Source organism: Mesocricetus auratus, unplaced genomic scaffold, assembly GCF_017639785.1.
Source record: "Mesocricetus auratus isolate SY011 unplaced genomic scaffold, BCM_Maur_2.0 Super-Scaffold_100007, whole genome shotgun sequence".
NCBI lineage: Eukaryota > Metazoa > Chordata > Mammalia > Rodentia > Cricetidae > Mesocricetus > Mesocricetus auratus.
The window spans coordinates 61,580,718-61,597,145 of record NW_024429191.1 but is presented as its reverse complement, the minus strand read 5'-3'; the positions used below and the strand labels follow the sequence as shown (position 1 = coordinate 61,597,145).

The window sequence follows — 16,428 nt, the reverse complement described above, 5'->3', positions numbered from 1 at the left end:
ATGTTATCCACCAGAATTATGCTAAATTCAGAAAGAAATGGGGACAGGAAAGTATAGTTTTAAACATTTAATTTGACTTACTAAGATGAAAATGAATCAAGAGTTATTACTTACCAGCATTTAAGTGACACTCCTTAATCTGAAACTGAAGTTCATTTTCATTGGGAATATCCTTCCATGTTGCAAGGAAGACCTGGCGTTCTGTATGGCGAAGGGGAGAAAAGTGGTATGTCAGTATTCTGTTTCCTGATGTTTCCACCAGCTTTCCTTTGACATGCTAGGAGCAGGCTAGGATCGGAGCAAAGTTTTTGATTTGCAATGGTGCTGTATAGTAGGCCCTTATTGACTCAACTAATAGACACTGGAAAAAAGTTGGCATGTAAGAGTTTAGTTTGGGCTCTTTGTGTTTCTATTTGGGTGACTTTGGGCACATCTTGTGATCTTTCTTTTTTCCAGACAGGGTTTCTCTGTGTAGTCCTGGCTGTCCTGGAACTCAGAGATCCACTTGCCTCTGTCTCTGAGTGCTGGAATTAAAAGGGTGCCCCACTACACTATACTGGGTTGGATGGCAGTTTCTTAAGTAAGGAAAGGGAAAAGCCAAAGCTACCTTGGGGTAGGACAGAAGACTAATGGTTTATTACAAATTACTGAATTCTTATCTTAGTTTGAACTCGGTGTCCAGCAGTGCTAAATTTACATGCTATCTCACTAATTCATTAAAAAAAAAAACAGACTTCCATTTTGCAAAGGTAGAAAACAAAACAAGAGGGGCCAAGCATCTTGCCCACAATCATACAGATAATAACTGGCAAAGACTGAGTTCACAGCTGTCCCTAACCCTCTCACCTGTGTGTGGGGTGGCTGGGTCAGTCAAGTAAGTGGCTCTGGGATTTGGGATTGCAGAGTAAAAACAGCGACTGACAAATGACCAATGACCAATTATTTATTGGTGCTTTAGAATATCTGTATTCTAGCGCTATGTTATGCCTACCATTCAGACGATGGCCAAAGGTATATTTAGCAGGACAGGAGGACACACTTACCCATTTTGCCATCTTCTACAAAAAGCACATTGAGTGGGATGAGGCAGCTGAAGTAGAAGACATCAATATTGTTTTTAACAGCCACCTGGCAGGAAAGCAAAACGGAAAAATGTGGACATCAATAAGGAGCCAGGTAGGAGGAGAACAGGTGTGTGACTAGAAATCTACTTCCTATTTCAGTCAGTGTAGGCCTCCCAATCAACACACACCAGCCCATCTATGCAAAGCACATCTGTTCTCACTCACTGACACCTAACTATGACCTTTCTTCAGGAAGACGGTCTATGGTATACCCTCTAGACCAGTGGTTCTCAACCTGTGGGTCACAACCCCTTCAGGGATCGAACAACCCTTTCACAGAGATTGCATATCAGATATTCTGCATATCAGATATTTACATTATGACTCATAACAGTAGCAAAACTACAGTTTTGAAATAGCAATAAAGTAATTTTATGGTGGGGGGTCACCACAACATGAGGAACTGTGGTAAAGGGTCACAACATTAGTGAGGCTGAGAATCATTCTAGACAAAGAATAATCCCTGAAGTTTTGTCTTTCCAACTTAAAACAAAATAAAACAAAAAACTAAAGTTCTGAGTGCGTGGGGCTAGAGAGATGGCTCAGAGGTTAAGAGCACTGACTGCTCTTCCGGGGATCCTGAGTTTAATTTCCAGCAACCACATGGTGGCTCACAACCATCTACAATTCAATCTGGTACCCTCTTCTGCCATGTAGGCAGAACACTGTATGTGTGATAAATAAATCTTAAAAAAAATTCTGAGTGCTTGTATGTGTACATGGATACTATGATGACTGTGCAGAGGTCAGAGGATGACTTCTGGGTACCATATTCAAAAACACTATCTACTTCCTTTGACACAGGGTCTTCCGTTGGCTGAGAGCTCCCCAGAAAATAAAACAAGCCAAAACAAAGCAAAATGAAACAAAAAGCCCACAAAAAACACCAGAGTTGTTTATATGTCCTAAGTACTCCTGTGTTTGGGTCTGCCCTAGAGTGTGGCTGACACACCCAATGACACTCCATTGAAGAAAACCAATTTTCCCTTGTAGACACCTCGTGGTTAGAATGGAACTCTGCACCCACTTTCTCCTGAGTGCTGGGACCCTATTTGGCTTGAACCTGTGCAGGTCTTGTCCATTATACTACAGTCTCTGTGAGTTCTTACATACATCAGTCCTGTGTGTCTGGAAAACATTGTTTCCTTGGACTCATCCATTACCTTCGGATCCCTGATCCTTTATTATTATCATTTTATTGTTGTTGTTTTCAAGACAGGATCTCTCTGTGTAGCTTTGAAGCCTCTCCTGGAACTTATTCTGTAGACCAGGCTGGCCTCGAACTCACAGAGATCTGGGATAGAGAGTGCTGGGATTAAAGCCCAGCTTGAATCCCTGGTCCTTGAGGGGAGGGGGATCCCATTTAAAACTGAGTGTTCTGAAGTATCTCACTCTACATATTGTCTAGTTGTGGGTTTCTGTGTTAATTCCCATCTATTCCAAGAAGCTTCTCTGATGTGGGCTGATTGAGGCACTGGCCCATCCATCCTCCCCCACTTTTCTACCTAAACTACACAGCTGTGTCTTCACCAAAACTGGGGCTAAGGGATTGAAGAAAGTCCTTTCTGAAACTGCAGTACTTACATTTCTTCGCAACTCATTGTTCTGAACTTAACTAGCACTGTGGCTTCCTCCTCCATCATTATCTGGGTCTGCCTCCTTGACACATCTCTCTGATCTCTCAGAATTCCTTCAATTGCTTTCTTGGTAAGCTGTGCTTCTAACCTTCCAATTCCCAAGCATAGACGTTCCTGACCTACACCACACAGCCTGATTCTCAGAGACTGAGCCTGGTAGGTTAAGCAGAGTAATTAATGTCAGCAAAGAGATGTGGTGTCGCTACGGTGCACTGAAGCACTACCTTCAGAGACTTAAAGTTGTGGGCCTCTGGGCTCACAATTTCAGAAAAGGAAACTCTTTCCTCAAATTAGGGCCTCAAGAAGACCTCACGACAGTCCCTGGCATTTACAAGTGAAACTGGGGAAGTGGAGACGGCTGATCACATGAGGGTTCCATGAATACTAATGACTATTATTACAATCATCTTTGAATATAAAGCAGTCAGATCTCACAATGTGCCAGTTTAAAGATTTATGGGTGTTCACCATACTCCAAGCACTTGCAGTAACACTAAAAATAGAGAAAATATAGTGCTTATCTCCCCAGGAGATAGGGATTCTTCACCAAAGGCTTCTATCAGAGCCACCTTGACAGGTTTTTCACAATGGACACGAGGGATCCACTTTATATGAGAATGACTACCTTTGCCTCTGGAAACGGCATCTAGAAAGACCACTAATTTACAGCAGCTCTCAAAGAAGGCTGTTTGAGTTCATAAACATTTGTCCTGAGATTGCTATTCCTATCACAGCCTGACAGCAACGTAAGGCCATGGATGTTCCTTGAGGTCGGCAGGCTAAACCAATTGCTTACTGTCTGGACCTCATAAACACATGAAAGCCAGGAGCCCTCTGTCCCTCTGACACACATCACAAGGCTCTCATCTTTCCGAAGACTGCCCCAAACGTCTGCCCTACACTAATTCTGTAAAGCAGATACTTTAATTAAAGGCAGCAGACAGTGCTGGCAGGGTCTGGGGAGTCAGAATAACAGATTTCAAATTCTAACCCTGACATCTGCTTGTTGTGTGACTTAGGGCAAACAGTATTTAGATTAATTTCCTGTCCACAAGAAGATCAGAAGCATATTCACAGGGCTGTCATAAATGAGCTCATATTTGTTAAGCACACAGAATGCTGTCTAGCTCAAGCACAATGGTGAATGCATGACAATAAAAACCACCTTCACTATCCCCATCTCCTGGTTTGATTTTTTATTGAGATTATTTTTATAATTAGGGCCAACCACATTGGATTATCCAAGATTTTATTATTACTACTATGCTACATTGGGATCAGAGTTTCAAAACGCGTACTGGCAAACTGTTTGCTCAAGCTAACCAAGACTCTACTGTGAATTGGTGAGAGGCCATCTTTTAGGAGCAACTGCACAGGTTTACTTGCTGGGAAAATGTTTTAATCTTTTTCATGTTAGCTTTCAAAAATCTGTATTTTGCAGTTTTCAAACTTACCGCTGGGTAGAAGTGCCTACATTTCAGGAATCGATGCTCCCACAGATTGTCTCTTGTCTACCTTTCTGGGCTATTTCCATCACCTCAGCCATATCCAAATTACCTCTTGTCCCCCAATATGGAAACTCACAGCTCTGCATTTTCCACACGCTGTTCTTGCTGCTTTGCTTTACTCATCTAACTGTAAGACTCAGTTCAGTCTTAAGTTTTCAGACAGTTCTAAGCCCTCTCACAGTGTCCAGTGTACACACGACTATTACAGTGCAGAATATGCTTATTTAATAGGCCACCGTCACAGTTAGCTGACAATGCAGGGGCATCTCGTTCAAACTGTCCAGTTCGATCAACACTTGTTGGGTGAAGTTAAGATGAGGTCATTACTCAAATGGACCAATACACTGGTTTGTTCACTTGTTTCCCTCCTTTACACTTCAAGTATATGTGTAACAAAACCATAGTAAAATCTCAGGAACGCAGACTCTCAATGAGGTCCAGGGTTGGGGGTGAGATGATGGTGGTGGCTATCAGTTTGAAATCAGAGACTAAATACTATCTAGCACTTTCAGGTAGCAGACTGCACCCTAAAGAATGCTAAATACCCCAGGAGATGGTAGCACACACCTTTAGTCCCAGCACTCGGGAGGCAGAGGCAGGCAGATCTCGGTGAGTCCAAGGTCAGCCTGGTCTACGAGCAAGTACCAGGACAGCCAGGGCTGTTCCACAGAGAAAGCCTGCCTTGAAAAAAACAAAACAAAACAAAACAAACAAACAAAAAAAAGAATGCTAGACACTAGCCAGGCATGCTGGTACACACCTTTAATCCCAGCACCTAGAAGGCAGAGGCAGAAAGATCTCTGAATCTGAGATCAGCCTGGTCTACAGAGTGAGTTCCAGGCCAGCCAAGTATATATAGTGAGCCCCTGTCGGAAAAAACAGAAACAAAAAAGCAAGGGGGACGCTCCACAGATGTGCCAACCATCTTGAGTAGGAAGAGAACCTGTTCCCCTCTCTGATAAAATCCCATGTATGGTGCTTCACCTGTATGCATGTCTGCACAGGTGAATGTCTGGCGCCTGCAGAAGTCAGAAGAGGGAGCTGGATTGCCTATAACTTGAGTTACAAATGGCTGTGAGTCACCATGTGGGTGCTGGGAACTGAACCCCGGGTCCTTTCCAAGAGCAACAAGTACTCTTAACTGCTGAGCCTTCTCCAAGATCCTATCTTCTCAGGTTTTTCCTCTCCCACTTCCTTTTCTTTAGGATGCTAGATGTTGAATCTAGGGCCTTCCAAATGCTAAGCAAGTACTCTAAGACTGAGCTACACCCGGGCCTTCATTGTTTTAAAGACAGAATCTTGTTGTGTGGCTCAGGCTGAGCCAGAACCCCTAGCCCCCCTACCTCTGACTTCTGGAGAGATAGGCAGAAACTATTACAATTTAAAAAACAAAAACGTTTTTATAAGATAGTGGGTCTAATTATGTAGCCCAGGCTAGCTATTACCTCTCATCTCTGCTTCCCAAGTGCTGGGATCACTATTTAAGCCCACCTTCTGGTATCATTGTTTTTAAGGATAATTTAAACCATTATGTAAGTGTGTCTGTGTGTGGTTTTGTGCACATTTATGTGGGTGCTCATGGTGGCCAGAGGCATTGATTCCCTAGAACTGGAGTTACAGGAGGTGAGCCACCTGACACGGGCTGGGAATCAAAATTGGGTCTTCTGGAAGAGCAGACTGCACTCTTCACCACGGAGCTCTCTCCAGCCCCGACTATTTCAAACTCAATAAATGAACAGAGAGAACTTTCAGCATCTTCCTATTTCTGCACTTGTCTCCCCTCATCTGCCTGCAACTCTCCTTCACAACATTTAGCCTCCCCAGTTTATTCTCAATGTGGTAGTCAGAGGATTTCACAATGTAGGTCGGCTGGCCAAGTACCTCTCTGCTCAAACTTACAATGGATTTCCATCTCACTCAGACACAACTGCCTACAGTTGGTCCCCATTCGCCCTGTGATGGCTTCCCCTTGCAATTCCAGACACGCGGCTGTTCTCTGCACACGGCCCACACCTTCCAACTCTGTACTTTTGCACTTGCTGTTTTTTCCATGGAATAGTCTTCCTCCTGACATCTGCACGGTTTACTGCTTCCTCAGGGCTCTGTGTTAGTCACAGTTCATCTGCTCAGGCAGGTGGGTCTCCAGACCTATATTATGATAGTAACAAATCATCCCCCTCCAATCCCAAGAACCACACCTAGATCCTTGTTTTTGCTTATTTTTTAATTGTCCTCTTTCCTATCCCTCATACTTTTCATTTTTCTTTTTAACACTTATTTGTTGGCTTGATTGAATTATATGAAGAAATTCTTGTCTTTTGTTTACTACAGGGTTCTCAGTATCCATATGAGCGTAGGTGCTATATAAGAAGATTATAAGGCCAAGAAGTGGTGGCTCACGCCCTTAATCTCAGCACTTAGGAGGGAGAGGCAGGCAGATCTCTGTGAGTGAGGTCACCCTGGTCTGCACAGTGAGTTCCAGGACTGTTACAGAGAAACTCTGTCTCGGAAACATATATAAGCCAGGCATGAAGCATGCCTGTAATCTCAGTCCCTAAGAGGTACGAGCAGGAGGATCACAGACAGGCGGCCAGCTTGGGCTACATAGCAAGGCCATGCCTTAAGAAAATACAAGAAGCAAAACAGAGAATAACACTGCGTAGCTCATAAACAGTAATATTTAATCTCCATTTCACCTGCGTAAGTGCAAATGATATAAAGTATATTTCTTACTGTAAATTGCAGTTAAAAGGAACACAAAACTCACAATATTCACATTCCCAGTTGAAAAAAAAATGGGGTCAGTGAGAAAAGAACAGAATGCCCACTTCAGCTACTGTTTCAAGACTGCCCAAGCAGGCCACAAATGGTATAAGGAGAGGTTTGTCTTCTTCTGGCATATATACCATATGCAACATGTGGCCCTAACAGTATGAACCTGCCTTCTTGGGGACATCAACAGGAAAAACAAATAGAAATGATTATTATAAGGCACTCTGAAACACAAAAGTGAGCTAAAAATGCTTAATAACCATAATAATGTTTTTTAAAGGTACTTTCAGGGGCTGCTGGGGAAAGAGTAGCTTGTCAGCTTCAGCCTGCACCCAGCAATTACTTTCTTTCCATAGTGTAGGGGGCCTGCTGCAGTAGCTGCGGCCTCTTTATGGTGGCACAGCTGGAGACTTTGAGCAGTCTAAATTAATATTCTAACTGTGTTCCAGTGCATTTAAAAGTACTATAAAAAGGTCTGACATGAACTCAGCCTGAACTCTGGCAAATGAGGCCTCTTGCGACACCTCTCACCACAGGTAGCCAAGGAGGCACTGCCACAACAGAAACAAGTCGAGCTGTACAGGGCTCACCTTTGAGATTATCTCATTTACTCTTCATGACGTCACATGTGACCTTTCCGAGTCTCTGAAGAATATTTTTTCTTTTTATTCCTCTTCTCAATTTAGCTTTTGGAAAGATTATTTGCAGACTGGTCCAAGTTAGGACCAAGCAGTGACGCAACCATTTCCAGTTCTCTGAGGAATGATGATTCAGATGTGTTTCTGAAGTACCATACAACCTAGTCAACAGATCCCAGGGGAATGACTCGAGTGACAGGTTTTTAATGGCACAGATTTCTAAGTGTGATATCTGTCATCTGAGACTCAAGAAGAAATGGCCTTTTCGGTTAGCTGTACGAGTTCAACTGACCCACAACTTTCTTCTCCCTAGTCAATGCCAAAACTGTCTTGTACCTTAATTCAAATGTTGTCTTCCTTTTCAAAGCCTGCTGATCAATGAATTACAATAGCATGCATTTTAGTACTTGTAGTTTTGACAGAAATGGAAGCTTTGAACAGACACCACTCCCTATGACTCCTAAAACTCACAATCCTCAAGTAGTTCAAATTACTACTGATATTTAAAAATACAACAAATTCCTAGAAGCCAATCACTTTAGTAGGCCCTGTTTTAAGAGGAGGTAAAGCAGAAGAGTGATTCATGTAGTCCTCATTGGCCATGAGAGCTACTTAATCTATTCTCAAAAACACTCTCAAGTCATTTAGACCACGGGAGAGAATATATATATTGAATTCTAAAATACCAAAGAGTAGATTAAGGTTGTAGAGTAGATAGATAGACATAGGTTTCAAAAAGAGATTTAACTATCAGAATTCTGACTTGGGCAAGGACACACAAGAATGAATTCAAGGCCATCTATGAAAGAAGCCCAAAGCATAGCAGCCATTAGGACTACTGATCTTAAATTTTTACTGATGTGTTTATATGCACATGCATACAGGTGATGGTAGGGCCTGGAGGAGGGTGCTAGGAACCGAACTCTGGCTCTCTGAAGGACTAGAGCAAGCACTATTAATCACTCAGCCATCGGCAACTCTTACCGCCAACCTCCAGTCATCACGGAAGCGCTCTGAAATGCAGGGAACAGGCCAAACTCACACAGGGGACAACGGTTTCCCAAAGTCAAGCTCATCTTAGAAATTCCAAATCCTACATCTCTTATCTCTTAATTTATTATCACACCTATTTCTATCAAAGTAAACTTTTGGATTGCACGCAAAGAAAATGTGGATCAGAATTTCTCTTTTAAAGGCAAATGCCAGACTGTTTGAAAGTTATCTGAAGAAACTTTTCTTTTAAGTCCTAACTGTCCTGGAACTTACTATGTAGACCCGACTGACTTCAAACTCATGCTGATTCCCCCTGCCTCTGCTTCCTGAATGCTGGGATTAAAAGCATGCCACCATACCCAGCTTTGAAATCTTTAAAAGCCAATCAAATCCTTAAAGTAAATAAATGTATAACCAGATAAAATGAACAACCATGTCCTTTTATTTTTATTGAATTTCAGAGCCTCTCAACTGCTTCAGTCTTCTGAGTACCAGGACTATAGGCATGAGTGACCATCACCAGTTTACCTTTTTCTATTCACAGTCCCCTACCTCTCCGTTTACGTCTCTCTCACATACATCTTTGCATTTATCGGGGTTATGAAAAGTCAAGCAAGCTGCCTTCTGGTCTCTCAGTGAAAACGACTTGTTCAACTGTATTTCCTGTCAGATATCTAAATGATTTTGGTTTCCCCAAGGCACTTTGAGAGCATCCTTTAACTTTTTCATTTACTCTGAGCTTGAGCTCCAAATTTACTCTAGAAATACTAAAGTAGTTTTGGACTCTTAAGACACAGTCGAATAATTTAAGGCTGGCAGTTTGATTTTATTCTTAAGAAGTATAGGCATAGGTTAGTGACGTAAAATTCTCCAAATGTTAGAGGAAGACGCCCTATTTGTGTCCTTAGCTCCAATCTTAGGATGCATAACATGTCCTAAAGCAACAGTTCCTTCTCCATTCCCTCCCATGGAAACAAATCTGTGATTGTTGATCTGAGACTAAATTTAGGCTTGAGATCACCCCCACCTAGGAAAAGGCTCAGACCCCGAGCAACAGCAGGCAGAGGCTATAACAAGGGATACCCTGCCAAGATGAAGAGCTGGTATCTCTGGGTATTGTTTAAGAACTAGAGGAATCTGATGTTTCTAAATGGAAAAAAAAGGCTTATCCAGTAACAAATATTTACTCTCTACTTACTGTGTTGTTTGGGTATAGGCACTGAGGTCTTAGGAATGTGGGGAGGGAGCAGTAACTGCTGCTTTTCAACAGTTTGCTCTAGTTAGAGTCACGAAGGAAGGAAGGGTGAAAAATGTATTTAAAATGTGGTAAGTAGTACAGGAAGAAAAAAGGGTTAAGATAAACTGGGGAAGGGGCAGAGCGAGACCTTACTTAAAAGATAGCATTTTAGCAGAGGTGTTGCAGAATATATGTGTACGCTATGTGAAGATGTGTCACTGTGATTGGTTTAATAAACAGCTGAATGGCCTATATGTAGGCAAGAGAAAATAGACAGGATTTCCTAGGAGAAAGAGAAACCTGGGAAGAAGAGAGGTACAGGATTTTGCCAGCACACTTGGAGCAAGTCGGATATGCCGTGCTAAGAGGTAACCGAGAGTGGCAGAACATAGATTAAAAAAAAAAAGGGTTAATTAAGTCGTAAGAGCTAGTTGAGAACAAGCTTAAGCTGAGACCAAGCTTTCATAATAAGTCTCAGGGTCATTATTTTCAGGTTGGCTGTCCAAAGACAGTCTGACAAGAAAGCTTGCTACATAGAGGCCTGATAGAAGTACATAAGCCATGCAGGTAGAATTGGGAGGGCACACTCCAGAAAATGGCCAATTTAAATGCTTCAAGGTAGCAGTGGACCTGCTGCCAGCCCTACAGCAGAGAAAAGGGTGGAGGAACAGATGAAGTCAATGAGGTAAGGGGACAGAAGAACGTGGTTAGGACACACGAGGTCCTGCAGCCTACCGTCAGGACCTCAGCTTCTCTTCTAAGATAATTATGAATGCATGTTCTTTCTGTCTGAGATTTAAAGGTTGAACAACAGCCAAGCAACGTTCACCACAGCAGGCTCATTCCTAGGAGCTGCATGCCTTACAAGGAACTTGTAAGGGTCAAGATACACAGTTTTGCTCTTGTTCCAGGTAGCATCGTTCCACATCCCTGTGGTGCTGAGGATTAAACCCAGGGCCTTGGGCTCCACCACTAAGCTATATACCCAGCCCCACTGTCCTCATTTAAAAAAAAACTGTTTTACAGTAGGAAAGTAAACCAGGAAGTGACAGTGTATATGTGATTCCTTTCTGCCAAAAATATGACTAACCTGTTATACTATATTGACCAATCCAGTGGCTATCCAGATACCATTATTATAAACCTTCACTTTTTTCTTCCTCTAGTTAGTTGTCAGTAGAATCCCTTTATATAGTATCAGGTACCAAAACTAGCCATCAATAATTTCATTTTTACTTATATTCTATGAGTGTGAGTGTTTTGTCTGCATGCATGTATGTATACCATTTGGGTGCCTGATGTTCAAGGAAGCCAGAAGGGGGCATCAGATTCCCTAGAACTGGGGGTTATGGACTGTTGTGAGCTTCCATGTGGGTGCTGAGAACTGAATCTGGGTCCTCTGAAAGAGCAGCAAGTGTTAACCACTGAGCCATCTTTCCAACCCTCCAGATACTAAACTGTTGCCTTAAGCAGCTCTGCAAACCCTAATCAACAACCCTAAACAACCCTAGAACTGGGGGTTATGGACTGTTGTGAGCTTCCATGTGGGTGCTGAGAACTGAATCTGGGTCCTCTGAAAGAGCAGCAAGTGTTAACCACTGAGCCATCTTTCCAACCCTCCAGATACTAAACTGTTGCCTTAAGCAGCTCTGCAAACCCTAATCAACAAATACAACCACAGGCATCACTCTTTTCCCTTTCCACAACAGCTATATGTTCCTTGCCAGGAGTGGGAGAGCCCGCAGCTGTCACATCTTAAGCATCAGAACATTAATATTCAGAGACTAATAAATACTCAAAGGAAGGAAATTCATTGGCTGCTGCCTGCTGTGAGAGCTTATTATTAAACTTTCCTTATTATTTTGAGGTTCAAGGAATTGAATCCAGGGGCTTTATACACACTGGGCAAGAGTTCTACCATTAGGCTATACCTCCTACTGCTGTTAAAATAGGGGCTAGCAGATGGCTCAGTGAGTAAGGACACAACCTGAGTTAAATGTCCAGTGCCAACAGGTAAAAGGAAATAACCACCTTGTGCAAACTGTTTTCTGACTGCCCCTCGAACCATGTGCACACTCATACTGTAGGAGGCACAGAGTTACTTGTGTTCACAGCTGAGCACTTGGGGACTCTGGAATGTTAAACACACAGAATTGTTCCTTCAAAGCAAAGGATGCATAAGCTGCTACCTACCCAGAAGGTTGGGAACAGACAGGGTTAATAGCATGGTGACCTCTGTGCTAGGTGTGTGGCCATACTGGGTCCTCCCCAAACCTTATCATGAACTTGTTTTTCTTGGTCAATCTACGGAACCTGTCTTTATGGAAAGTGTCACATCTCCGTCTGATCTTTATTTAGCTTAACCCTAACCCTCAGGAATTATGTACACTTTATTTTGCACATGGAATTGAGATAATTATCACCAGAAAAGTTTTCACCAAATTGTGCTGTGCTTAAATATGTCTAAAATAAACTACTCAGGGTCAGACTCCTAAAGTTTGAACCAATACTGGCTACTGAATTATGTTGAATCAAACTGCCTTCTTGATTCTGGCAGATTTGTTACTCTGTCTGCTGTGAAGGTCACAGACTCCCACATCACACATGTATACATAAAATAAATAATATAAAAAAAACTTAAAACACATTTAATATAAACTGTACCATGTTCTAAGATAATGAAGGCAGAACTGTATCAGTTAAAGTAACACCGCAAATCCTAGACTAGGATGCTGTAGAAGCCCTAGTAACAGCATAAAAACTTCATTAGCAGCAAACTGGAAAAGAACTAGAGTCACAGTTGTGCCTATGTACTGCCTGTATGCTATCTAACCTTATGTGGACAAAAGGAAGACATGGCTGTTGAGATGCTAGAGAGGACAGGTCACTGAGCACAGATGCTATCTTTAGGTAGTCCACCAGGGAAGCAGGTTGTACACAGAAGGGGCAGACACATCAGCAAAACAACAGATTCTGAGTATTTACCCTCCAATTCCTTCAATGGTTCCTGAAAACAAAAGCTATTACTGAGCAAGGACCACCGCTGTTCATTCAGACATCTTCTAAAAACGACTGGTCAATATTTTTCTTAGTTTTTAACTATAATAGATTCCAATGATATTCACCAGCAACCCCGTTTCTAACTGGGTTTAGACTGACAAACTCTATCAATGCTTTCCCTTAAAGTAGGCTTTCCTGAAATGGAATACAAGGGAAAGCAAAGCCAGGTGTGGTGTGCACCTGTAACTCCAGCTACTCAGGATGCTACAGTAGGACTGTAAGTTCAAGGCTAGACTGGGCAACACAAGCAAAATTTATCTCAAAACAATACAAAAACATAAATGAAAGGGAAAATGAGTTCAGAATCAGGACATTTTCGTTACATGCTCCATGATTTTCACTCTGTGTACCTTGATTCTGAAAGAAACTTATTCTGTAAAATCCACACTTGGTGCCTACAGAGACACAAAAGGAAGGCATATTTCACTTCAAGTAGCTATCCTTTTTTTATGGAATTTTATGAAGATAGACCTGAGAATTTCAGGATTAATAAACACTGATAGTATTCCTGCAAATACTCAAACCCCAACCATTGTCAGTACAGTATGAATTCTACCAGAGAGACAGACTTTGAAACAGAGAAAGAGTAAAAGCTATCCTCCCAACTGTAGGGTTTTCTGTTCTTGCTGTGAATGGCACCTAGGGTTTTGTACATGTTAGACAAGAGCTCTGCCACTGAGATACAGCCTAAGCTTCAAGTCTGTAGTCTTTACATGGTCACGGGGCTTTTCTAAGCCTCTCTTTTCTACTTGTTCTATGTTTTGTTTTGTTTTTCTTTAATTCCAGGCCTCGAACATGATGGGAAGAGTTATACTAGCAGGCTATACCCCAAGCCCTCAAGTTTTATTTCAATATGTAATTATTTTCATATTATGAAGCCTGAATAACCCATACTTTTTTTTTTTTTTGAGACAGGATTTCTTTGTATTGTTTTGGAGGCTGTCCTGGAACTTGCTCAGTAGACCAGGCTGGTGTCAAACTCACAGAGATCTGCCTGCTTCTGCCTCCCGAGTGTTGGGATTAAAAGCATGTGCCACCAACGCCCGGCTCAACCCATGCCTTTTTAAAAGTAAAAAACTTCACATCTTATAAAACATAGCACTAGAGAAAAACATAAGAGAGACATATAAGTAAGTAGAAGTAAATGTGAATCAAAAATAGGCTTCAGTCCAGCCCAGGAAAACCCCAGAGTTCTCTTAAATGTGGACCTATAATGTACAGTGAAGCTTTGTGTAAAGATTTTTCAAGATAATGAGACAGAGGGATTAGAAAGAGCTTACCTGTTTCATAATGAAAATTCAATGTTCTGTAGATGCATAAAGATCATACAGTTAAAACTGTTTCCAACCATGCAACAAACTAGAAGTCTCAAACATATTTTATTTTTCATCACCCACTTATAATGTATAATTTTGGTAGAAGATGGGTATGGTTTTAATCAACAAAAGTCTAGGGCTGGAGAGATGGTTCAGTGGTTAAGAGCACTGGCTGCTCTTCTAGAGGACCCGGTTCAATTCCCAGCACCCACATGCCAGCTCACAAATGTCTGTTATCTAGCTCCAAGTGATTTAACACCCTCACATAGACATACAAGGAGGCAAAATACCAATACATATGAAATAAAAATAAAAAGTCTACAGGTAACTTTTGATTACTATTGTACATTTTTTAAAAATTCCTAACTCTTTGCTCAGGTCTCAGCATGGACCTTTGTTCCCTTGAATGGCTGGTTCTCACAGAGCCCTTTCCTATGGCACGAGTTTGGGTAGACTGAGAACTGAGCTCTGTGTTCATTAACAACCATTTTCTGACACTGCCGGCAGATTTCTAATGTCTAACCACGAAGAGCTCCTGGGCTCAAGACAATACAGTGTTACTGCCTATTGTTTACATGTGGTCATTCAGGTGGGGCAGCTGCTGTAAACAGATGTGCTGCTTGGCTCTTGTCAATTTGACAGGAACATAGACATGCCTGAGAAGAGAGAGCCACAGCTAAGAAAATGTCTCTGTAAGACTGGCCTGTAGGCAGGTCCGTGGGGACATTTTCTTAATTAGAGATTGAAGTGGGAGGGCCCAGCTCATTTTGGGTGCTGTTATCCCTGGGTAGGCAGTCCTGGGGTATTTAAGAAATCAGGCTAATGAGCCAGACATGTACACCTTTAATCCCAGCACCTGGGAGTCATAGTGCAAGAGGATCTCTATAAATTCGAAGCTGCTTGGTCTACTAGGGGGGTTCCAGGATAGAGAGGGTTCCACAATGAGAGAAAAAGAAAGACAGAGAGACAGACAAACAGAAAGAAAGAAGAGAGGAAGGACGAGGAGGAGGAGGCGAGACCTGACCTGACCTGAACCCCAAGAGAGTGCGAGCTGCCTCTCCCCAGTTCTTTATCCTACACTCACGTATGCACCTGTAATCACGCCCAAATGGTCAGTGCCACAAGTGCCTCCCAAGATCTCTCCCTACAATTCCCCTTTTAGTCTAAAGAAAAGATTCAGACTTTATACAAAACTATATACAAAGATGGCAAAATTCAAGTATGCTCTAGGAAAAGGAGAAGTACGAACATGCTCCCTAAAGATCTAAAGCCAGTAAACAACAAGAGCAAATGGCAAGGGTAAAGGCACCACAGAGATTACTATAGAGCTGTCCTAAGATGGAAAGTTTAAGTCTTGTACCTAATATCTCTAGGGAGAGAGAAAAATAATTTTGACAGTCTAATCTTCAACCTCATCAAAGACCTGAGAAGGAAGATAACAATACTAGGGTAGGCAGGAAGCTCAGGTGAGCAGCTTCTAAAGGTACAGCAAAGACAGAAACAGCAGGTTACCTGGACAGTCACCCAGAGTCTCACAGCAGCGAAGGGGCAACCAGCTTTGACTAAGGCCTACAGTATCAGACTGACTAACACAGAAGCAGGGAGTAGTTCAAAAAAGAACTGTTTTTGTTTGTTTGTTTTTGTTTTTTGCTGGTTTTTTGAAACTCACTCTGTAGACCAGGCTGACCTCAAACTCACAGAGATCCACTTGCCTCTGCCTCCTGAGTGCTAGGATTAAAGGTGTGAGCCACCACCGCCTGGCTTCAAAAGAGAATTTTTGAGAAGGTATAATCTTCTCAAAGTCTTCTAAGCAAAGACAGAAATATAAATCACATTTAAGGCTGAGGATGTAATAAAGTTGGTACAATGTTTGCTTTGAATCCACAAAGCCCTGGGTTCAATTCCTAGCACCACATAAACAGGAAGTGGTGGCATAAGTCTGTAAACTCAGATGTTCAAGGTCATCTTCAGTTAGATTTAGTAGCTGACCTGAAATATATAATTCTGTTATAACTAAGAGAAAATAAAACATTATACAGTCATAAATCCATGAATGAAGGAAAAACATAAGAGTAATAACATCTTAATAGAAAACACACAGATTGGCAATAATACCATTGAATCCTTAAGTGGTTATGACTAG

At 42.0% G+C, this 16,428-nt stretch overlaps 1 protein-coding gene across 5 annotated transcripts in view; it reads right to left on the bottom strand.

Annotated features, from left to right (window-relative positions):
- Ap2b1 (adaptor related protein complex 2 subunit beta 1) overlaps window positions 1-16,428 on the bottom strand; it is a 110,829-nt gene that overhangs the window by 13,513 nt on the left and 80,888 nt on the right. For all 5 annotated transcript variants that reach the window (XR_001196888.3, XR_001196889.3, XM_013118342.3 and 2 more), the window contains 2 exons: window positions 1,044-1,128; window positions 115-201 (listed from right to left, as the gene is read on the bottom strand). Coding sequence is in view for 3 of the 5 variants with exons in the window: in XM_013118342.3 (XP_012973796.1) it covers window positions 115-201; window positions 1,044-1,128 (172 nt within the window). In the remaining 2 variants the exon portion in view is untranslated. The remainder of the gene's footprint in view (window positions 1-114; window positions 202-1,043; window positions 1,129-16,428) is intronic.